The sequence below is a fragment of the Anolis carolinensis genome, unplaced genomic scaffold (assembly GCF_035594765.1).
Source record: "Anolis carolinensis isolate JA03-04 unplaced genomic scaffold, rAnoCar3.1.pri scaffold_13, whole genome shotgun sequence".
Classification (NCBI taxonomy): domain Eukaryota; kingdom Metazoa; phylum Chordata; class Lepidosauria; order Squamata; family Dactyloidae; genus Anolis; species Anolis carolinensis.
The window spans coordinates 12,359,964-12,385,052 of record NW_026943824.1 but is presented as its reverse complement, the minus strand read 5'-3'; the positions used below and the strand labels follow the sequence as shown (position 1 = coordinate 12,385,052).

The following is a 25,089-nucleotide window of genomic DNA, read 5'->3' as shown; positions in this document are numbered from 1 at the left end:
ATCCAACGTTCTGGATTATCCAACGCATTTTTGTAGTCAATGTTTTCATAAATACATTCATAAATACATAAATTCATAAATACAGTAATTACAACATAACATTACTGCGTATTGCTCCAAATGCAAACAGATGACTCTGATGGAGCAGAGGATCCAACAGCTCAAGCACCGTATTAAGACCCTTAAGGACATTCAGGCACTCGAGCTCTTCTTGGACACTGCACAACACGCTGCTGTAGATCTGCAGCCTGCATCACACCAACACCACCATGACCATGATCAGGAACCTTATGGGGAGATCAACTCAAAGGTAGACAACCCTCAGGCTTGGAAGGAGGTCACCCATAGAATGAGACACAGGACCAGGCAGCCTCCGCAGAACTCCTCTGCTCATCTGCATTTACACAACAGATTTGAAATTCTTACATCATTAACATACAATCAGGAAACACATCTTGTGGAGGACCACAGTTTCTTAGATACCACTCAGTGGGCCACCCTTGATCAATGCGCAGGGGATAGCCCTGACGGGGACTGCATCACCACATTCACACTTATGTAATCATGCAAATGCTCCATCCCCAATCGTAGACCAGGAGCAACAGGAACATCCTTGGGAGAGTAATGGGCTCTCAGATGTATCTCAATGGATTGTCATTGATGAATGCACTGGGGATGTTGAGGAGGAGGACAACACTTTACACCTACATGATTCACTTCAACAGGAACACTCTTCAGGGGACATACACACTGTCTTGCACAAAAGGGACCCTGTCAATCCTCAAAGGAAACAGGTCTTGGTAGTAGGTGACTCTCTCCTTAGAGGAACGGAAGCCATCATTTCCAGACCGGATGGGATGGCTCGAGAAACATGCTGCCTCCCAGGGGCAAAAATACACCATATCACTCAGAGGCTCAGCAGGCTCCTAAAGCCCCATCACCCTCCCCACCTTATGCTGATTCATGTAGGTACCAATGACACCGCTAGGCATACTTTTCAAAAGATCACAAATGATTTTCGAGCTCTGGGAACAAAGCTAAAACTGTATAATGTACATGTGATCTTTTCATCCCTCCTCCCTGTTGTAGGACACGGCTCTACAAGGGCCGGAAAAATAGTACAGGTCAATAACTGGCTCAGAAAATGGTGTCAAGAGGAGCATTTTGGCTTCCTTGACCATGGTCTACTCTTCCAAGAGGATGGACTACTGGCAAGTGATGGGGTGCATCTCACACAAGTAGGAAAACATCTTTTTGCACACAGACTCACAAACCTCATCAGGCGCACTTTAAACTAGATCCACTGGGGGAGGGGAACAACAGCCTGGCGAACACTATATTACCCACGACCACAGGGAACCGCCAAAAGGCTAAACGGAGGGCTGCACAAACACAGCAAGGACCAAGTACAGAGAGCACAATAATCCCAAATAAACAGCTCAAGGGGAGGTCACAGGGGCTTACATGTCTTTACACCAATGCACAGAGCATGGGAAATAAGCAAGACGAACTCCAACTCTTAGCACAGCACCACACATACGATGTCATAGGCATCACTGAAACCTGGTGGGATGACTCCCATCACTGGAATTTAGCCATTGAGGGCTATAACCTCTTTCACAGAAATAGAACAAAGGGGAGAGGAGGGGGAGTAGCTTTATATGTCAAAAACAGTTACGTTGCAGAAGAAATGCAAGACTGTAATCCGGGAAACCATCTTGAAAGCATCTGGATAAGAATCAAGGGAACCGGGACTCAAAAAGATCTTGTCGTGGGTGTCTACTACAGACCTCCGAGTCAGGATGAAGGACTTGATGAAGCCTTCTGTCAACAGCTGACCAAACAGGCACAAAGAAGAGATATAGTAGTCATGGGCGATTTCAATTATCCCGATATCTGCTGGAAAACAAACTCAGCCAAGAGTACAAAGTCTAACAAATTCCTCACTTGCCTTGCAGACAATTTTATGGTACAGAAGGTAGAAGAGGCAACAAGGGGATCAGCAACTCTTGATCTAATCTTAACAAATGTGGAAGACCTAATCAATACAGTTGAAGTCGTCGGATCCTTAGGAGCAAGTGACCATTTGTTCTTGCAGTTTGCAATACAAAGGAATGCTGAAACTAAGACAAGTCAAACACGCATTCTGGACTTTAAGAGAGCTGACTTCCAAAAAATGAAGGAATTACTGAGCGGCATTCCATGGACGCCAATATTAAAAAACAAGGGAGTTAAGGATGGATGGGAGTTTTTCAAAAGTGAAATACTCAAGGCGCAAATGCAAACAGTGCCAACAAAGAAGAAAAATAAGACAAATGCAAAGAAGCCAGAATGGATGTCCAAAGAACTTCTAACTGAGCTAAAGCTCAAAAGTGACATGCACAAGAAGTGGAAAAGGGGAGAAATCACCAAAGAAGAATTCAAACGTATAGCCAACACCTGTAGGGAAAAGGTTCGCAAGGCTAAAGCGCAAAATGAGCTCAGGCTTGCCAGGGACATAAAAAACAACAAAAAAGGCTTTTTTGCTTACGTTGGTAGAAAAAGGAAGAAAAAGGAGGCGATAGGGCCACTGCAAGGAGAAGATGGGGTGATGGCGACAGGGGACAGGGAAAAGGCAGAACTGCTCAATGCCTTCTTTGCCTCGGTCTTCTCACAAAAAGAAAGCCATCTTCAACCTCAGCAACATGGAATGGACGAAGGATTTGGGGAAATCCAACCCCAAATAGGGAAACAAGTTGTCCAGGAACACCTGGCCGCTCTAAATGAATTCAAGTCCCCAGGGCCAGATCAGCTACATCCAAGAGTACTGAAGGAACTAGCGGAAGTTATTTCAGAACCACTGGCGATCATATTTGAGAGTTCTTGGAGAACAGGAGAAGTCCCAGCAGATTGGAGGAGGGCGAATGTGGTCCCTATCTTCAAGAAGGGAAAAAAGAACGACCCAAACAATTACCGTCCGGTCAGCCTCATGTCGATACCAGGCAAGATTCTAGAAAAGATCATTAAGGAAGTGGTCTGCGAACACTTAGAAACAAATGCAGTCATTGCTAATAGTCAACACGGATTTACCAAAAACAAGTCATGCCAGACTAATCTGATCTCTTTTTTCGATAGAGTTACGAGTTGGGTCGATACAGGGAATGCCGTGGATGTAGCGTACCTGGATTTCAGTAAGGCCTTCGACAAAGTCCCCCACGACCTTCTGGCAAACAAACTAGTAAAATGTGGGCTAGACAAAACTACGGTTAGGTGGATCTGTAATTGGCTAAGCGAATGAACCCAAAGGGTGATTCTCACCAATGCGTCGTCTTCATCAAGTGACAAGAGGAGTGCCGCAGGGCTCCGTCCTGGGTTCTGTTCAACATCTTTATTAACGACTTAGACGAATGGTTAGAAGGCACGATCATCAAGTTTGCAGATGACACCAAACTGGGAGGAAGAGCCAACACTCCAGAAGAAAGGAGCAGAATTCAAAACGATCTTGACAGACTAGAGAGATGGGCCGAAACTAACAAAATGAAGTTCAACAGGGACAAATGCAAGATACTTCACTTCGGCAGAAAAAATGGAAATCAAAGATACAGAATGTACGTGTGAAAAAGACCTTGGAGTCCTTGTGGACAACAAGTTAAACATGAGCCAACAATGTGATGCGGCAGCTAAAAAAGCCAATGGGATTCTGGCCTGCATCAATAGGGGAATAGCGTCTAGATCCAGGGAAGTCCTGCTCCCCTCTATTCTGCCTTGGTCAGACCACACCTGGAATCACACTGGGTCCAATTTTGGGCACCACAGTTGAAGGGAGATGTTGACAAGCTGGAAAGCGTCCAGAGGAGGGCGACTAAAATGATTAAGGGTCTGGAGAACAAGCCCTATGAGGAGCGGCTTAAAGAGCTGGGCATGTTTAGCCTGCAGAAGAGAAGGCTGAGAGGAGACATGATAGCCATGTACAAATACGTGAAGGGAAGTCATAGGGAGGAGGGAGCGAGCTTGTTTTCTGCTGCCCTGCAGACTAGGACACGGAACAATGGCTTCAAACTACAGGAAAGGAGATTCCACCTGAACATCAGGAAGAACTTCCTCACAGTGAGGGCTGTTCGACAGTGGAACTCTCTCCCCCGAACTGTGGTGGAGGCTCCTTCTTTGGAGGCTTTTAAACAGAGGCTGGATGGCCATCTGTCGGGGGTGCTTTGGATGCGATTTCCTGCTTCTTAGAGGGGGGTTGGACTAGATGGCCCATGAGGTCTCTTCCAACTCTACGATTCTATGATTCTATGAACTACTTTTTCTGTCAAATTTGTTGTATAACATGATGTTTTGGTGCTTAATTTGTAAAAGCATAACCTAATTTGATGTTTAATAGGCTTTTCCTTAACCTCTCCTTATTACCCAACATATTTGCTTATATAACATTCTGCTGGCCCGTTTACGTTGGATAAGCGAGACTCTACTGTACATATACAATTAAAATAGTGAATTATAATTATTATTACATTGTATTACATCATAGCACATAATGACCAAATTTTAAGTACTTACTGGTGCAGTTTGGAGGCAAATGGCAGAGGATGATGGGAGTTGTAGTTTATCCACAAGCCTCTATCTGTTTATCTATCTATCTATCTATCTATCTATCTATGTATCCATCCATCCATCCATCTATCTAATCCAGGTATGGGTAAACTTGGTGTTTTGGACTTCAACTCCCACAATTCCTAACTACAAGGAATATCTTCCTATCTATCTGTCTGACTGTCTGTCTATCTTCTACACCTCTGATTATCTCTATGTTCCTCCCAATGCTTGTCGCTTTGACGACAACACTGCCGCAAACCGCCCCCTTTTCCGACGGCGCGTCCCAGCGCTTTTCGGCGCGTGCGCCCAGAGGGAGGTCGGACCTCCCCAAGATGGCGTCGCCCTTCAGCGGAGTCCTGCAGCTGACCGACTTGGACGACTTCATCGGGCCCTCGCAGGTGAAGGCCTCACTGTTGGCCGTGTTTATTAATGTCTCGGGCTCTCCAGGGGTTTTGGACTCCAACTCCCACCATTCCTAACCGCCTCAGGCCCTTTCCTTTTCCCCCTCAGCCGCTTAAGCGGCTGAGGGGGAAAAGGAAGGGGCCTGAGGCGGTTAGGAATGGTGGGAGTTGGAGTCCAAAACCCCTGGAGGGCCCAAGTTGGCCCAGGCCAGCTTCATTGACTTCCATATACATATAATTCAACAATTGTCTTCCATAAACACATAATTCATAATAATATACTAATATAATTTATTGTTGTTGTTCTTGTAAGTTTACTCAGCCTGTGTGTGCGTGTATGTATTACACACACACATACACAGTATATGCCAGGGATCCCCAAACTTTTTAAACGGGGCCAGTTCACGGTGCCTCAGACCGTTGGAGGGCCGGACTATAGTTTTTTTGTTTTTTTTAAAAAAACAACTATGAACAAATTCCTATGCACGCTGCACATATCTTATTTTGAAGTAGAAAAAATGGGAACAACTACAGCCTCAATGTAATAATAATAATAATAATAATAATAATAATAATAGGAAAGAGGGTTGGAAGAGACCTCTTGGGCCATTTAGTCCAATCCCCTTCTGCCTTTGTGCACCAAAAGCACAAGCAAAACACCCCTGACAGATGGCCACCCAGCCTCAATGTTGTTAATAATAATAATAATAATAATAATGATAATAATACATCACACACTTCGGAAGTGTTCGACTTGTGAGTTTGTGATACAAAATCCAGCATATATATCTTGTTTGCTGTGTTATACTGTGTCTGTGTCAATAATAATAATAATAATAATAATAATAGGAAAGAGGGTTGGAAGAGACCCCTTGGGCCATTTAGTCCAACCCCCTTCTGCCTTTGTGCACCAAAAGCACAAGCAAAACACCCCTGACAGATGGCCACCCAGCCTCAATGTTGTTAATAATAATAATAATAATAATAATGATGATGATAATAATACATCACACACTTCGGAAGTGTTCGACTTGTGAGTTTGTGATACAAAATCCAGCATATATATCTTGTTTGCTGTGTTATACTGTGTCTGTGTCAATAATAATAATAATAATAATAATAATAATAGGAAAGAGGGTTGGAAGAGACCCCTTGGGCCATTTAGTCCAACCCCCTTCTGCCTTTGTGCACCAAAAGCACTAGCAAATCACCCCTTAATAATGAATTATTAATTAAATAATAATTAAAATACCATTATAAACAAGCCAAGCTTTGGAAGGCACACACCAGGCGAGGGAGGAGGAGGAAGGAGCCGCCGCAGCGGGGGCCTGATAAATGGCTTCAATGGGCCCAATGTGGCCCCCGGGCCTTAGTTTGGGGACCCCTGGTATATGCCATGGTAGGTCAAACAAGCTTTGGATACAGGTTCTTTCTGCTTAGTCCTTGGCCTTGCCTTTTGCCTTATCGGCCCTGTTCTTTGCTGTCCTACCTTGGTCTCTTTCAGGACTGCATCAAACCCATCAAAGTAGACAAGAAGCCTGGAAAAGCGATCGCTAAGATCCGTATTGAGGACGATGGGACCTACGTTCAAGTGGATCCGGTAAGCCCCCTTCCTTTAGTGTAATTGTGTTGTAGAGATACAAAGCCGCGTTGTATTGATCAGCAATAACCGATCCCGTTCAGGTGACCAGTCCAAACCGATCCCGTTCAGGTGACAAGGTGGAGCCATAATAATAATTTATTTTATTTTTTATTTATTAGACTTGTATACCGCTACTCCCAGTTTGGCTCGGAGCGGTTTATAGAAATAGATTAAAACAATACACTTAGCTTTAAAATAACAAAAAAAAACGAACAACAATAAAACAACAATAAAAACAAACATAGCCCCGAGTTTTTCACCCATCGAAAGCTTGTCGGAAGAGCAAGGTTTTGCAGGCTTTCCGAAAGGCAAGTAGGTCTCGGATAGTTCGAGTTTCAACTGGCAAGGCATTCCATAAATGAGGGGCTACAATCGAGAAGGCTCTCTGCCTAGTAGAAGACAAATGATAAGTCCGTAATGATAATGATAATAATAATAATAATAATAATGATAAGTTTCTGCCAAAAGATCTCAGCCAGCATTTGGAAACAATAAACATTGACAAAATTACAATCTGCCAACTGCAAAAGGCCACCCTACTGGGATCTGCGCGCATCATCCGAAAATACATCACACAGTCCTAGACACTTGGGAAGTGTTCGACTTGTGATTTTGTGATATGAAATCCAGCGTATCTATCTTGTTTGCTGTGTCATAAAATAATAATAATAATAATAATAATAATAATAATAATAATAATAATAATAATAATAATGTTTTTGTGATATGAAATCCAGCATGTCTATCTTGTTTGCTGTGTCATAATAAAATAAGTTACTGTGAGTTTTTTGGGCTGTATGGTCATGTTCCAGTAGCATTCTCTCCTGAGAAGCTGTGGAGCCATAATAATAATAATGATGATGATGATGATGATGATGATGATGATGAGAAGAAGAAGAATAAGAAGAAGAAGAAGAAGTTGAAGTTACAGTGAGTTTTTTGGGCTGTATGGTCATGTTCCACACAGTCCTAAATGCTTGGGAAGTGTTCGACTTGTGATTTTGTGATACAAAATCCAGCATGTACATCTCATTTGCTGTGTCATACTATGTCTTTGTGTCATAATAACAATAATACAGTAGAGTCTCACTTATCCAAGACTCGCTTATCCAAGGTTCTGGATTATCCAATGCATTTTTGTAGTCAACGTTTTCAATATATTGTGATATTTTGGTGCTAAATTCATAAATACAGTAATTACAACATAACATTACTGCGTATTGAACTACTTTTTCTATCAAATTTGTTGTATAACATGATGTTTTGGTGCTTAATTTGTAAAATCATAACCTAATTTGATGTTTAATAGGCTTTACCTTAATTCCTCCTTATTATCAAAGATATTCACTTATCCAAGCTTCTGCCCGCTTGTTTAGCTTGGATAAGTGAGACTCTACTGTAATAATAATAATGGGTTACTATGAGTTTTTCAGGCTGTATGGTCATATTCCAGTAGCATTCTCTCCTGATGTTTTGCCGGCATCTGTGGCTAATGGCATCTTCAGAGGTTCTATTGACAGTGACACTGTGGAATAACAACAACAACTTTGCAGCTGCAAGGCTACTCAATGCTATTCAAGTTTGCTAACTGCAACATTTACACTTGCTTCAAACAGACAAGGATTCTTTCTCCCACCCTGGACATTATTCCATAGATATAGATAGATAGAGAGATAGAGAGTAGGCTTGATCGATCCATGAAAAATTTGATTCTAAACTCGTTTCAAAACTAGAGGGGGCATTTTTTCGTTTTTGTTGCTAATAACGAATTTGGCCCCCAAAATTTTTCGAAATTAACGAAAATTCGTTATTTTCGAAATTAATTCGTTAATGGCGGACGCGCATGCGCGGTGGCCCAAAAACAGCCCGAAAGGGGGGGGGGACTTAGGGGGCTCTCCCGCCCTCATTTTTTGAGTGATCTTCTTCAAACTTGGTACAGTGGTAGAACACATTTAACACTGATAGCTCACCAAAATGTGGAACGTTTCCCTTATCCTCTGATTTTTGGCAAATTTTCATAGCTTTTATAATAAACCATTTTTTAATAATTGCAGAAATCTGTTCCTGGTTTGAAAGTCTTATTTCCTGTTAAATTGGGTTGTCTTTACTGTGAAAGTCATTGCTCTACTTCAGAAACTTTGTTTTTGTGGCTGAAACTTTGTTAAATTGGTGTAGTCCCCGGTTGAGACACAAGCAGCCCCGCTTGTGTTTGAGAGCGGTGAAGGGACAAAGGCACCCCCCCTTCTTTCCCCAAAAGGAGTTGTATTTTGTACAGGGAAGTATGGGATATGCAACTCTTTCCCAAACTTGGCTTAGGATTATCAGAAAGCGTCCCCGGCTGAGACACAAGCAGCCCCGCTTGTGTTTGAGAGCAGTGAAGGGACAAAGGCACCCCCTCTTCTTTCCCCAAAAGGAGTTGTATTTTGTACAGGGAAGTATGGGATATGCAACTCTTTCCCAAACTTGGCTTAGGATTATCAGGAAGCGTCCCCGGCTGAGACACAAGCAGCCCCGCTTGTGTTTGAGAGCGGTGAAGGGACAAAGGCACCCCCCCTTCTTTCCCCAAAAGGAGTTGTATTTTGTACAGGGAAGTATGGGATATGCAACTCTTTCCCAAACTTGGCTTAGGATTATCAGGAAGCGTCCCCGACTGAGACACAAGCAGCCCCGCTTGTGTTTGAGAGCGGTGAAGGGACAAAGGCACCCCCTTCTTTCCCCAAAAGGAGTTGTATTTTGTACAGGGAAGTATGGGATATGCAACTCTTTCCCAAACTTGGCTTAGGATTATCAGGAAGCGTCCCCGGCTGAGACACAAGCAGCCCCGCTTGTGTTTGAGAGCGGTGAAGGGACAAAGGCACCCCCTCTTCTTTCCCCAAAAGGAGTTGTATTTTGTACAGGGAAGTATGGGATATGCAACTCTTTCCCAAACTTGGCTTAGGATTATCAGGAAGCGTCCCTGGCTCGGATCCCTTGTTTCCAAAAACACTTTTGCGTGGAAAAAAGAAAGGAGAAAGCCCACCCCGCCCGCAAGAGGAAAAATGGCGCAGCACCAGGAAAAAAACACCCACAGGACAGCCCTTTGCAAAAACAAAAGAAAAAGAAAGACCCAACTAACACACACCACCCAAACTCAGCCAGCCACCCCACCTTTTCTCCCGGTCTTCACACAGCCATGCTGTGACGCAGCAATCTTTCCTGCCTGCCAGTGCCTGCACCAAAATCTCCCTTCCACCCTCTCCAAAATTCCCAGTGCGACTGAGCCACGAGGCGTGTGTGCACGCTCAGGACGTCCTACCAGCCCCTCCCCCTGGTTAAACGTGCTCTCTGATTGGCTACAAGGTGCAAACAACACGCTAGATTGCCCCAGTGGACTTAAACAAGTTTGGATGATTTGCCAAAGCATTTTTTAAAAACGAAAAAAAGGCGCCATAACGGAAAACGGCCAATCGCGGTTCGAAACCGCGATATCCAGGCGTGTGGACAACCAAGGTTCGATATTGCTTCAAAACAAACGAAAATAACGAATCAATAACGGTAAACGGGGAAAACGAATTATTTGAGCAAGCCTAATAGAGAGATACACTGCACTTGCCTCACCTCCAATAGACCTCTGAACAAATCTCTGAGGATACTTGCCACAGACATAGGCGAAATGTTACAGGTAGGAGAGAATGCTGTTGGACATGGCCATACAGCTTGAAAAACATACAACAACCCAATGATTCTGGTCATGAAAGCCTTTGCTAATAATAATAATAATAATAATAATAATAATAATAATAATAATAATAATAATAGTTGTTACCCACCTCTCCTTACAGCTCAAGGAGGGGCTCAGCACAGTTAAAACACATCACCATAAACAGAATGTGGTGTTACAAGACCTCGGTCTGCTCTGTTTCTCCTTCTCAGGACGGCCGTTCACGCAAACTGGAGAAGGCCAAGATTACACTCAACGACTGCTTGGCTTGCAGTGGATGCGTCACTTCGGCCGAAAGCATCTTGGTTGCGCAGCAAAGCCATGAAGAGCTCCTCCGGGTTTTAGATGCCAATAAGGTCAGCAGAGGATGAGGATCACTGTGGATGATGGGAACAGAAGTCCTGGGTTTGGTGGAGGAGACAAAGGGCATTGAGTCCAAGCTATGGGTGGGTCTTAATCCTGGGAATTTTACCATTTATGAATGGTAAAATGTTTAGGCTCTTTCTTAGAGAGAGGATGTGGCATATAGTTGCACCCTTGGGCCCTGTCCCAGGAGAAAGGCAGGTTGTGAATTCAGGGAATAATTTGATGAACCGTATGTGATATTAGGAGGTTGGTATTCCCAGTAAATATTGTTGATACTTATTTTAATTGTTGTTTTTTTATTATTATTTTATAGACATTAGAGCCTGCTTCCCGGAAGCTGGTGGTGGTCTCCGTCTCACCTCAATCTAGAGCTTCTTTGGCAGCAAAGTTTCAATTGACTCCTTTGGACACAGCCAAGAAACTCACTGCCTTCTTCAAAAGATTAGGTAAATGGGGTTTTGCCCTTCAATTTGGTAGCCCCAGCTCAGTGCTTACACATTCAGGGCAGCTATGGCTATGGCTCGGGCTGTGGCGCAGGCTGGAGAGCAAGCCAGCTGTAACCAGCTGCAATGAATCACTCTGACCAGGAGGTCATGAGTTCGAGGCCCGCTCGGAGCCTATGTTTGTCTTGTCTTTGTTCTATGTTAAAAGGCATTGAATGTTTGTCTATATGTGTAATGTGATCCGCCCTGAGTCCCCTTCGGGGTGAGAAAGGTGGAATATAAATGCTGTAAATAAATAAATTTAATGTAGTCTCTATATTGGAAATACCATATTCCTCTTTTTCTCCTATCTTCCATTGTATTATTATTGACTTTTTCTCATGAAAGAGGTGTCAAAAAGTACCTCAATTTTAGTCATCTTGATATCTAGAGGGAGAATTCAGGCTTCATTTATAAATAACAACAACAACAACAACAACAACAACAATATAATAAATAATAAAATAAATAATAGAATATAATAATAGTATTTTTATAAATAAATAATAAAATAGTATATTATTATTAATAATAACAATAATAATAATTTTATTTATTACCCAACTCTCCTTTTGGCCTGAGGCAAGGCACAACATTTGGGCCATTTATTTTATCCTTTTTAGCCATTTTCGGTATGCAACAGAACTCCTCTCCACCTTTCTTTGAGTACACCTGCATTGTAGGATTGATGTAGTTTGATGCCTCTTTAGCTGCTGTGGTTCAATGCTATGGAATGCTAAGGTGAGGCAAGTCTTTCACCTTCTCTTGGATAGACAATCCTTGGATAGGTAACTCCCAGGATTCTATGGCATGGCAGTTAAGTTGGCACTCAAACCACATCCTGCACAAGCTTGTAGTCCTCATTGAGGACTTAGATATGTAGATGAGTTAGTTAGCAGTGAAAAGTCCTTCTCTCATTGGCCTCTGTGTCTGTCTATCAGTCTATTCTCTTATCATATACTTCTCGGGGAGATGTCTCCTTTTCTGAGCACATCCCAAGCCCATGAATCCTCTATTTTGTTTCCCCCCTGTGAGCATTGAGAGAGACAAGATGTCTGCTGTGAGTCAGTTAATTAGATAAGTAGGTCCTGTGTTAATTTTCCTGTCTAGATATGTAACTCTTTGACTAAAATCTCTTATAACTGTTCAAACCTTGGTTCTGCTTCTGATTTTCCCCAGGCGTGGATTTCGTCTTTGACACAACGTTTTCCCGGAACTTCAGCCTGATAGAGAGCCAGCGGGAGTTTGTTCAGCGCTTCCGGAGGCGGACGGAAGACAAGGAGGCCTTGCCCATGCTGGCCGCTGCCTGCCCTGGTGAGGGAGGGAGCAGGGGCCATTAAGATGCCCCTGTCCCATTCCGGAGAAGGACTGCCCCACAACGGTGTTCGAATCACAGAATCCTAGATAGGGAAGGGACCCCCAGAGGCCATCCAGTCCAATCCCCTTCTGCCAGGCAGGAAGGCACCATCAGAGCTGTCCCAACAGATAGGGACCCAGCCTCTGAATCACAGACTCCTAGACTTGGGAGAGACTCCCAAGGGCCATCCAGTCCAAGCCCCTTTTTGCCAGGCAGGAAGACCCCATCCAATCCCTCCCAACAGATGGCCATCCATCCTCATAGCTATTAAAAGGTTAATGGAGAAATCTATATATATAAAAGAGTGATGGCATCACGGCGACCGACAAAACAACAAAACTACAGGCCCCCCAACCTCGAAATTTGACAACACAACCCATCATCCATGCCTCTAGGTTGATACAACAAAAAGAAAAGAAAAATAAAGTCCTAATTAGAGGGAGAGGAATAATTGCTTTTATCCAATTGCTGCCAGTTAGAAGGCTAAGCTCCTCCAACTTAGTCTCCTAGCAGCCCAATAAAAAACAATAAAAAACACTAAAAATAATTAAAAACACGAAAAGATTACTACAATAAAATACTATAATAACAGAAAATAACTAAAAATAATACAAGAAAATAATAAAATACAATAAATAAAAAGATAACTTACAATAAAATTAATTAAAAAAATACAAATAACGTCAAATAAAAATTACACAACAATTTTTAACCAATACCACCACCACTTTGCCACAGCAACGCGTGGCCGTGCACAGCTAGTAGGGCTATAAAATGATAGAATCTTAAAGTTGAAGGGGACCCCAAAGACCATCCAGCCCAAGGCCATTCTGCCATAAAGGAAGACACCATCCAATATATCCCAACAGATGTCCATCTAACCTTGTTGACATTAGAGATATGGAGAAGTACACTACAGAACCCTAGAGAGGGGAAAGGCCTTAAGGACCATCTAGTCCAACCTGCTTCAGCCAGGCAGGAGGACACAATCCAAACCCTCCTCACAGATGGCCCTCCAGCCTCTGAATCATAGAATGCTTTACTTAGACGGGACCCCCATCCAGTCCAACCCCCTTTTCTGACTACACTATCTTTGAGATAAGGATTTTGCCTTTCCTTTTGGGTCCCTTTCAGGCTGGATCTGCTATGCTGAAAAGACCCACGGGAGCTTCATCCTCCCTTACATCAGTACGGCCAAGTCACCGCAGCAGGTTATGGGGTCCCTGGTGAAGAGCCACTTCGCCAAGCAGCAGGTCTGTCTCTTCTGCACTCATTAGATTATTATTATTACTGTTATTATTCATAGTATTTGTACATTTTGCCAAGCAGCAGATCTATCTATTATGCACTCAGCAGATTACTATTATTATTATTATTATTATTATTATTATTATTACTACTACTATTGTTATTGTTATTTATAGGATTTGTATCCTTTGCCAAACAGTGGGCCCATCTCTTCTGCACTCAGCAGATTCTATTATTATTATTATTATTATTATTATTATTATTATTATTATTATTATTATTATTATTTTATTATGACACAGCAAACAAGATAGATATGCTGGATTTCGTTTCACAAAATCACAAGTCAAACACTTCCCAAGTGTCTAGGACTGTGTGATGTATTTTCAGATGATGCACGCAGATCTCAGTAGGGTGGCCTTTTGCAGTTGGCAGATCGTAATTTTGTCAATGTCTATTGTTTCCAAATGCCGGCTGAGATCTTTTATTATTATTATTATTATTATTAGTAGTAGTAGTAGTAGTAGTAGTAGTAGTAGTAGTATCCTTTGCCAGGCAGCAGGTCTGTCTCCTCTGCCCTTAGCAGATTGCTGCTGCTGCTGCTGTTGTTGTTATTTAGAGCATTTTATCCTTTGCCAAGCAGCAGGTCTGTCTCTTCGGCACTCAGCAGATTATTATTATTATTATTATTATTATTATTATTATTATTATAAGTAGAAGTAGTATTCTTTGCCAAGCAGCAGGTCTGTTTCATCCGCTCTCAGCAGATTGCTGTTGTTATTGTTGTTGCTGTTGCTGTTGATGTTGTTGATAGTATTTTTATCCTTTGCCAAGCAGCAAGTCCTTCTCTTCTGTGCTCAGCAGTTTCATGAGAGAGGTGGTAGGCTAAAAAAATGAGCTGACAATTATTGTTATCATTACTATTATTTATAATATTCTCTCCCACTTCCTCTCTCTCAAGAAGATTCAAGGCTAACAATCAAAACTGCACAATGTCTCGAAAGATTAAAATAGAAATAAGTATGAGACTTATCAAAGATACATCATTAAAACCAATAAAAGTTGTATAAAAAGCCTGTTGGGCTACATCAAACATGACAAGTAGTCTTTAGAGGTCCCAAACGTCCAGCCTTGCACCGGCTGCAATGGTTTTCAGTTTATTTTCGGTTCTGTTCAGGGACTCTCAAATCTCTAAAGGATTGAAGGAGAGGATAACTAAACATGGTGCGGCTGGGAACAGCAAGGGGGAATGGATCGATGGACTGATTTGTGTTCCCGTCCTTCTCTTTGCTGTAGAACGTGGCGCCCAGCCAGATCTACCACGTGGCGGTGATGCCTTGCTACGACAAGAAGCTGGAAGCCTCTCGGCCGGACTTCTTCCTCCAGGAGCATCAAACCCGGGAGGTGGACTGCGTCATTACGACGGGTGGGTCACCGTCTCACTCTCTTTACCCCTTCGGAATCATTGAGTGACCGCAAAGCCAATCCATGCTTCTTCTTTCCTTGTCTTCTAGGAGAAGTCCTAAAGCTCTTGGAGCAGGAAGGGGGATCTCTTTCCGAAGTGGACTCTGCCCCCTTGGATGCCATGTAAGGCCCTGCAGCCTTGCTGGAGTCGTATATTTCCACTCCATTGTATTTGTTTGTTGATAGCAAATACCAGTCTATTTACCGTATATACCTGAGTATAAGCCGACCCGAATATAAGCCGAGGCACCTAATTTTACCACAAAAAAACTGAGAAAACATTGACTCCCGTATAAGCCGAGATACCAATAAAATTTCATTAATTGAGGCATCAGTAGTTTAAATGTTTTTGAATCTTTACATCAAACTGTAATTTAAGATAGGACTGTTCAACTCTGATTAAATCATTATTTTCATCTTCTTCGATGTAAATGTGCTTATGTATCCTTTTAATAATAATAGAGTGAAATAATAAATGTAATAATAATAATAAGTGCAGTAAAATAATAAATGTATTAATAATAATAAAAATAAAGTAAAAGAAATGTAAAAGTAACAACAATATTAGAGTAAAATAATAAATGTAATAATAATAATTAATAGAGTAAAATAATAAATGTAACAATACCAATAATAATAGAGAAAAATAATAAATATACCAGATATACTTGAGTATAAGCCGACCTGAATATAAGCCCACCAGGACCCTCACCCGAGTATAAGCCGAGGAGTATATTCTTGAGTATATACAGTATGTTGATAACAAGCACCAGTCTATTTATGTGAACTGGAAGCAACTGGGAGGTCATTTTCAGCTCCAAATTGCAGAGAGGGGAGCTCTTTTCTGCTAAAACCCAACATGCCTCCTGTGCCTTTTCAGAGTTAATAATACTACATTTTAGAGGTGTGAGTAAATTTATTTAATTTATTTGAGTAAATAATCCCGCAAGAGGTGCAAGTAAATATATTTACATGTATTTGAGGAAATAAATAGAGTAGAGTCTCACTTATCCAACATAAACAGGCCGGCAGAACGTTGGATAAGCGAATATGTTGGATAATAAGGAGGGATTAAGGAAAAGCCTATTACACATCAAATTAGGTTATGATTTTACAAATTAAGCACCAAAACATCATGTTATACAACAAATTTGAGAGAAAAAGTAGTTCAATACGCAGTAATGCTATGTAGTAATTACTGTATTTACGAATTTAGCGCCAAAGTATCACGATGTATTGAAAACATTGACTACAAAAATGTGTTGGATAATCCAGAATGTTTGATAAGCAAGTGTTGGATAAGTGACACTCTACTGTAATCCCACATTTGAGAAGGGTGGGTACATTTATTTATTTACTAGCTAAGGTGCCTGGCAATGCCCAGGTTAGGTAATTTATAATTATAATGTATAAATATTAGAAATAGTCATTTTGCGGGTTTTGGATGTTATGAATGGTCCCATTAGAAATAAATACACATGGCTCTCTGGATGTAGGATTCCCTTGGGTGTTTGGGCGTGGGTGAACTATAATTCCCTTATTTTCTGAGTGTTGTTCTTTACTTACTGTCCTGATTTTAGAGTTTTTTAAATACTGGTAGCCAGATTTTGTTCATTTTCATGGTTTCTAAAGATGCCTGCCATAGATATGGGCAAAACGTCAAGAGAGAATGTTTCTGGAACATGGCCATACAGCCCGGAACACTCATAGCAACCTATTATTATTATTATTATTATTATTATTATTATTGACACAACAACGTTGTATGACACAGCAAACAAGATAGATATGCTGGATTTCGTATCACAAAATCACAAGTCGAACACTTCCCAAGTGTCTAGGACTGTGTGATGTATTTTCGGATGATGCGCGCAGATCCCAGTAGAGTGGCCTTTTGCAGTTGGCAGATCGTAATTTTGTCAATGTCTATTGTTTCCAAATGCCGGCTGAGATCTTGGCACGACACCCAATGTGCCCATCACCACCGGGACCACCTGCACTGGTTTCTGCCAGAGTCTTTGAAGTTCAATCTTGAGGTCCTGATAGTGGTTGAGTTTTTTCCTGTTGTTTTTCGTCAATGCGACTGTCACCTGGGATGGCAACATCAATGATCCAAACCTTTTTCTTTTCCACAACTTGATGTCTGGTGTGTTGTGTTCCAGAACTTTGTCAGTCTGGATTCGGAAGTCCCACAGTATCTTTGCATGCTCATTTTCCAAGACTTTTGCAGGTTTGTGATCCTACCAGTTCTTTGCTGCAGGGAGGTGGTACTTGAGGCATAAGTTCCAATGGATCATTTGGGCCACATAGTTGTGCCTCTGTTTGTAGTCTGTCTGTGCGATTTTCTTACAGCAGCTGAGGTTGTGATCAATGGTTTCGTTGGTTTCCTTTCACAGTCTGCATTTTGGGTCATCAGCTGATTTTTTGATCTTGGCCTTCATTGCCTTTGTCCTGATGTCTTGCTCCTGGGCTGCAAGGATCAGGCCTTCTGTCTCCTTCTTCAGGGTCCCATTCGTGAGCCAGAGCCAGGTCTTCTCCTTATCAGCTTTTCCTTCAATTTTGTCATGGAATTTTCCATGCAATGTTTTGTTGTGCCAGCTGTCAGCTCTAGTTTGTAGTGCGGTTTTCTTGTACTGGTTTTTTGTCTGCTGTTCTTTGAGGAGTTTCTGATTTTTGACTTCACTCACAGCAACCCATTATTATTATTATTATTATTATTATTATTATTATTATTATTATTATTATTTGTATATTTGGTCTGCCCACATGACTTCCAGCTTGCCCTTCTGTCTGTCCTCCTGTAGCTTTAGCGATCCCTCCGAGAATCGACTTCTCACGGGCCACTCCGGGGGCGGCTCCGGGGGCTACTTAGAGCACATCTACAAACACGCAGCAAAGGAGCTCTTTGGGGTTCAAGTGGAAGAGATCCAGTACAAAACCCTCAAGTGAGTGGGGTCCAATCCCTTCCCCTCGCTGTGGATGGCTCCCAGTTCCGTTGGCCAGCGCTTGGGCCTCCCTTCCTCACCTTCTCCATGGCTTCCCTCCCCAGAAACAAGGATTTCCAAGAGGTCGCCTTAGAGAAGGACGGGGAAACCCTCTTGCTCTTCGCCCTGGCCTACGGGTTCCGGAACATCCAGAACGTGGTGCAGAAACTCAAGCGGGGGAAGTCGCCCTACCACTACATCGAGGTGATGGCCTGTCCGTCAGGTAAGGGATCGAATCGAAAGCCCCCGAATAATACCCAAGATTGGGGAGTCCGGTCCTCAAAGGTGGGAGAGAATCTGCCTTGGTTGAATCCTAGACTTAGAAGACGTACCCAAGGGCCATCCAGTCCAACTCTGTTCTGAAATACATATAGACACCATCCAATCCTGCCTATTACACATCAAATAGGTTATGATTTTGCAAATTAAGCATCAAAACATCATGTTTAACAACAAATTTGACAGAAAAAGTAGTTCAATACACAGTAATGCTATGTAGTAATTACTGTATTTACAAATTTAGCACCAAAACATCTCAATGTATTGAAAACATTGACTACAAAAATGCATTTGATAATCCAGAACATTGGATAAGCGAGTGTTCGATAAGTGAGGCTCTACTAAGTTGTATCTTTATATTGTGTATTGGGCTCAGGCTGTGGCGCAGGCTGGGGAGCAGCTGCAATGAATCACTGCAATGAATCACTCTGACCAGGAGGTCATGAGTTCGAGACCTGCTTGGAGCCTATGTTTGTCTTGTCTTTGTTCTATGTTAAAAGGCATTGAATGTTTGCCTATATGTGTAATGTGATCCGCCCTGAGTTCCCTTCGGGGTGAGAAGGGCGGAATATAAATGCTGCAAATAAATAAATAAATAAATAAATAAACAATAAACCTGTTGCATGATAACACATTTGATGTTTCAAAAATAACAATGACACAATACTTTGTGTATCTTAAATTATAGATATCTGTGTTCCAAATAGAGGGATCCCTCAGGGCCATCCAGTCTAACCTCCATCATGCAGGAAGACACAAACAAAACACTCCTAGCAGATTGCCATTCTGCTAAAAATGTTTAGAGAAGGAAGGAGACTCCATTGGACTCCAAGGGAGAATCTACCATGATTGAACCATCACACCATCAAAGCACCCCCAGCAGATGGCCATCCATGCTCTGTTTGACAAAGAAGGAGCTGAGGCTCACTAAGATGCCTTCTTTTTCCAGGGTGTTTGAACGGCGGAGGACAAATCAAAGCAGAAGGGGAAGCCAGCAAGGATCTGCTCCAGGAGGTGGAAAGCGTGTACGAATCCATCCCGCCTGAGGACCCAGAGACGAACAGAACCGTGGTAGACCTCTACGAGCAGTGGCTGGGTGGCCCGTCTTCGGAGCAGACCCGGGAGGCCCTCCACACGCAATACCATGCGGTGGAGAGGGCCAACACGGGGTTCGGTATCAAGTGGTGAAAGCGAGAAAGGGGACGGACCTGAGAATCACATTGAGGCCGCTCCTGGGATGGAACTGGCAGGACAGGAGACCACCTTTTCTTTAAACCCTTACGGGTTTGGATAAGGATAAATGTCATGGTGACAGAGTCTACGTTCAGCCGTGTTCATTGTCCAACCCTCTCAATAACATCACATAATGTGCCTCTGCTCAAAAAGCATAGATTTCGGAGATATTTCCAATGGCAACATTACGGGATACAAGCAGATCCTATTGTATCCCAAAAGACATTGCATCGTAATAATCTTCTAAATCTATCTATCTATAATAATAATAATAATAATAAAGTTTTTATGTATCTATGTTTGGGGGTGATTTCCTATTGGCTCTCACTTCCAGAGTCCTGTGAGTCCCACCGGTAATGGATCGGGCTGTGGCACAGCTGGCTAGTAACCAGCTGCAATAAATCACTACTGACCAAGAGGTCATGAGTTCGAAGCCTGGGTCGGGTTAAGCCCCCGACCATTAAATAGCCCGGCTTGCTGTTGACCTATGCAGCCCCGAAAGACAGTTGCATCTGTCAAGTAGGGAAATTTAGGTACGCTTTATGCGGGGAGGCTAATTTAACTAATTTACAACATCAGAAAACTGCCAGCAAAACATGAGGAAAGGAATGAGGAAGTGCAGCCATTAGTGGACAGTGAAGCAACAGCTCCCCCTGTGGCCGGAATCGTGAAGCTGGAAAAAATGTTAAATGCCTCTGTGTCTGTCTATATTGTCTGTTGGCATTGAATGTTTGCCATATATGTGTTCATTGTAATCCGCCCTGAGTCCCCTTCGGGGTGAGAAGGGCGGAAAATAAATACTGTAAATAAATAAATCTGGACACACACAGACCCCAGAAATTCTGGAGAGACTTGGGGGGCATTGACCCTGGATGATGGGAATTACAGTAAAGGTAAAGCTTGTCCCCTGACATTAAGTCCAGTCATGTCTGACTTTGGGGGCTGGTGCTCCTCTCCATTTCTAAGCCGAAGAGCTGGCGTCGTCCATAGACACCTCCTAGGTCATGTGGCTGGCATGACTGCATGGAGCACCATTACCTTCCTGCTGGAGCAGTACCTATTGATCTACTCACATTTGCATGTTTTCAAACTGCTAGGTTGGCAGAAGCTGGGGCTGACAGTGGGCGCTCACTCCGCTCCCCGGATTCAAACCTGTGACCTTTCGGTCAACAGCTTAGTGCTTTAATGTGCTGCGCCACCCGGGGCTCCAGATGGGAATTATAGTCCACCCATATCCAGAGAGCACTGTGAGTCCCACTGACAATGGATCTGGATCAAACTTAGCACATAAACCCGACATGACCAACTTAAACTACTGGTGGGATTGGAGGGGGTTGACCTGGCATGATGTGAGTTGTAGTCCACTTATGTCTTTATGCATTTTCTTAACTCATAAAATCCAGAAATGATGACTTTTTTCCCCCGAATAAATAGCATTACAAATTACCAGATATCTAACCTAGGCATTGCAGGGTACCTACTGTATATACTCGAGTATAAGCCTAGTTTTTCAGCCCTTTTTTTAAGACTGAAAAAGCCCCCCTTGGCTTATACTCAGGTGAGGGTCCTGGTTGGCTTATATTTGGGTCAGCTTATACTCGAGAATATATGGTACATTTATTACTTGTCTCTATTATTATTGGTATTATTACATTTATTTTTTTCTGTTATTGTTGCTACTATTACATTTATTTTACTCTATTTTTATTATCATTGTTAATACATTTATTATTTCACTCTGATATTATTGCATTTATTTTATTCTATTGATTATTACATGTATTATTTTCTTGTATTTATTATTACATGTATTATTTTACTCTATTATTATTCAAAGGACACATAAGCACATTTACATTGAAGAAGATGAGAATAATGATTTGATCAGAGTTGGACAGTCTTATCTTAAATTTGAGCTTGATGTAAATATTCAAAAACATTTAACCTACGGATGCCTCAATTAATGTAATTTTATTGATATCTATTTTTATTTCTGAAATTTACCACCCTCGGCTTATACTGGAGTCAATGTTTTCCCAGTTTTTTTGTGGTAAAATTAGGTGCCTCGGCTTCTATTTGGGTCGGCTTATACTCGAGTATATACGGTACATTACTAGTTTCTCCTTTTGGAAGGGATCCTTCCTTGTGATAAGCTTGTTTTGGGGTGAGATGCCATGGTGATAACAACAAAGCCTGTTCTGCTTCGTCATAAGGAGTCCTTGTCGGTAAACAGGAGCACCACTGACTCAGAAAGAGCCATTAAACCTGGTTGAGCAATTGCATTGTTAAGTCATCCTGATTGCGTCCACATTGTCGAAGGAATGCCGTGGCCTAATGACGGAGTTGGTGAGATCCTGGGAGTTGTAGTTTGACAAAGCCGAATGCAACTCCCAGGATCCCATTGCCGTGACGGGCCAAACTGAATTACTTCCACAGTGCGGCTGGACCCTTAGTCCCATATATTTGTGCAGAGACGCGGAAAGAGTGGGAGAAAGTGGAGAACTCAGAAAATGGGAATTCCAGACAGGAAACAATCAGGGCAGGCTAACACCTCCCAACAAAGGATTCCCCCAGGCAGGAAGCAGCCAGGCTTTGAAGCTGCAAGGCTATTCTATGCTAACCAAGCTTGCCAATTGCAACATTTGCCTCCAACAGACGAGAGTTCTTTCTCCCACTCCGGACATGATTCCACAGATATACAGTAGAGTCTCACTTATCCAAAATAAACGGGCCGGCAGAATGTTGGATAAGCGAATATGTTGGATAATAAGGAGAGATTAAGGAAAAGCCTATTAAACATCAGATTAGGTTATGATTTTACAAATTAAGCACCAAAACATCATGTTTAACAACAAATTTGGCAGAAAAAGTAGTTCAATACGCAGTAATGCTATGTAGTAATTACTGTATTTACGAATTTAGCACCAAAATATCACGATATGTAAAAACATTGACTACAAAAATGCGTTGGATAATCCAGATCGTTGGATAAGCAAGTGTTGGATAAGGGAGACTCTACTGTAATTACTACATAGCATTACTGCGCATGGAACTACTTTTTCTGTCAAATTTCTGTCTTTTTCTGTCTCCCATTTGAAATCTATATGAATACGGACATTTATTCAAATCAAATCACGTTTTATTGATTAGCCCATCGGCCGTATCAAAACATTTAACACATAGACATACATACAACATACAACCCGCGGTAAAAAAAGAAGTTAAAATAAACAAGCTGTTAACAAGACCCCGTTCAGGTCAAATATCTGCATCACCTGCACCGTTTACCCCAATTGATTCCAGATATGCAATTCTCAGTTGTGTGGCTTTGAATAGGAAAAGGGCTGTTTTGTGTGTTATTTTAGGATTCTGGCCGGCCAACAAAAATGAAATTTTAATATGTGGGTCCCAGTGTGTTTTGTGAATAATGTATGGCCCGAGGCATTGGTGTCTCTCTTTCTTATACAATTCACAGCTGAACAAAACATGTGCGATATCCTCCACCTCTGATGCTCCACAAATACAAAATCGTTCGTTGTATGGAACTTGATTAAACCTTCCGTGTTTGACCATCGTATCCAGCTGCTCAAAACGGGCTCTGGTAAATACCCTCCTGAGATGTTTAAGCATTTCTGTCTTTAGATACCTGGCTGTTTGGAAAGTATGTTTAAAACGGCTTAACCATTTCAATGAGCCAGCTTTACTCAGGGTAGCAATGTCTTTTTGGCCTTCTATATCCAGTACTCATTGAGCCACTATTTTTGGGTCTAGTTCTTCTAAGAGATTTGGATACCGAATCGGAAGTCCACAACTACTAATGTATTTTGTCAGATGAACTAGCCAAGAGGACTGATGTTGATTTTCTATCTGCTCTAACAGGCACAGTTTTGGCAGTCTATCATTTGCCATGGCAATCAATTTTATCCAGTACTTGTAGGCCCTGATTTTAGATAAGCCATCAACTGTGTATACTCCCAGTTCCGCTCTTACTGCAGCAGCTGGGGTCGTCCTGTCTACTCCTAGAAAACTTCGCAGGTGCTGTGATTGTGATTGCTCTAATAGTGGTACCTGGTTTAGACCCCAAACTTCAGCTCCATATAAAAGCATGGGGGTAACCTTCGCTTTATACACTTTAAGAAGTGGGTCTAAAGATCCTGGTTGGCTGTGAGTTGTTAATTTAAGCAGTTGGTTTACACGTACTCTTGCCCTGACTGAGCTTCTTTGATGATGTGGTAGCCAAGAGCCGGTCTCAGAAAAAACAATTCCCAGGTACGTGAAAGTGCAAACTTGCTCTATTGATTCACCATCCAGGAACCAGCTATGTCTGTTATGTCGTTTGCCAAATACCATTATTTTTGACTTTGATTTATTAATAGTTAGAGTGTTGTTATGACAGTAAGTGTTAAATCTTCTCAGCAGCCTACGTAGCCTGACTTGCGAGTATGATAATAAAATCATATCATCGGCATATAGTAGGATGTTAAAGTGTGTTTTACACAACTTAGGCATATGTACCTCTGGGTCCTTCAGCTGTTCGGGGAGATCATTTACGTATAAGCTAAATAACACCTAATATACACCCTTGTCTAACCCCTTTGTATGTTTCTACACTGTTTGTCATGGCTCCTTGCGTCCCGAATCGCACTTTCAGGAAGGTGTTTGTGTAAAGTGCTTTGATTAGTGCCAGCAGTCTGGGTTCCATATTGAGATCAGTTAATTTTTTCCATAACGTCTCTCTATTTACAGTATCAAATGCTGCACTAAGATCTATAAAAGCAGCATACAGTTGTTTCCCTCTGCTGACATATTTTGCAATTGTATGATTTAAAACAAAGCAATTGTCAATAGTTGATCTATTCTGCCTGAAGCCAGCCTGTTCTTCAACGAGGATATGTTTTTCTTTTTCCCAGCATTCAGCTCTGTTCAGGAGATATCTGGCATATCTCTTGGCCACAATATCAATTAGGCTAATTGGCCTGTAGGAACCAGGGTCTTTTTTGTTCCCTTTTTTGTAAACCGGGACAACTATTGCCATCTTCCATCCAACTGGAATCTGGCAGATGTTATTTATGTATGTAAATAAGCCTGCTAACAGGGGGGGCCACCAATCCAGATGTGTTTTAAATAGCTCAGCGGGTAAATAATCTTCCCCTGGGGCTTTATTGGTCTTCAAATTATTTATAATACATCTGATCTCATCTTCTGTTACTGGTGGCCAAAGGGGCAGGGCTTTTATTGATAGATCTTTACCTCGTGACTGTGTCTCTGTAGGTTCTGTGGAGGCAAACAGGTGGGAGTAGTATTTATTCAGGATAGAGATGCAGTAGAGTTTCACTTATCCAAGCTAAACGGGCTGTC

At 42.1% G+C, this 25,089-nt stretch overlaps 1 protein-coding gene across 3 annotated transcripts; it reads left to right on the top strand.

Moving 5' to 3' along the window:
• The first annotated feature begins 122 nt into the window (after positions 1 to 122).
• On the top strand, positions 123 to 20,028 carry ciao3 (cytosolic iron-sulfur assembly component 3). Of its 3 annotated transcripts, none has more exons than XM_062964327.1 (11): positions 4,833 to 4,973; positions 6,481 to 6,576; positions 10,531 to 10,674; positions 10,998 to 11,130; positions 12,346 to 12,480; positions 13,658 to 13,776; positions 15,068 to 15,197; positions 15,286 to 15,358; positions 18,040 to 18,180; positions 18,285 to 18,442; positions 19,448 to 20,028. In XM_062964327.1, the coding sequence occupies exons 1-11, from the start codon at positions 4,908 to 4,910 to the stop codon at positions 19,684 to 19,686; spliced, it is 1,434 nt and encodes a 477-aa protein (XP_062820397.1). In that variant the 5' UTR covers positions 4,833 to 4,907; the 3' UTR covers positions 19,687 to 20,028. The 3 variants fall into 3 exon arrangements, 2 of the variants coding, with proteins under 2 accessions (XP_062820397.1, XP_062820398.1); XM_062964328.1 differs by lacking the exon at positions 19,448 to 20,028 and adding an exon at positions 19,187 to 19,435; XR_010001140.1 differs by lacking the exons at positions 10,531 to 10,674; positions 10,998 to 11,130; positions 12,346 to 12,480; ... (4 more) ...; positions 18,285 to 18,442; positions 19,448 to 20,028 and having other exon boundaries at positions 123 to 4,973.
• Positions 20,029 to 25,089: the final 5,061 nt, after the last annotated feature.

Bases quoted from the DNA above. Each gene is read 5' to 3' on its own strand.
- ciao3 (XM_062964327.1), top strand. From the start codon at position 4,908: ATGGCGTCGCCCTTCAGCGGAGTCCTGCAGCTGACCGACTTGGACGAC. The intron at 13,777-15,067 runs GTCTGTCTCTTC...TCTTTGCTGTAG, and splicing joins GCCACTTCGCCAAGCAGCAG to AACGTGGCGCCCAGCCAGAT. The intron at 18,443-19,447 runs GTAAGGGATCGA...TTCTTTTTCCAG, and splicing joins GGTGATGGCCTGTCCGTCAG to GGTGTTTGAACGGCGGAGGA.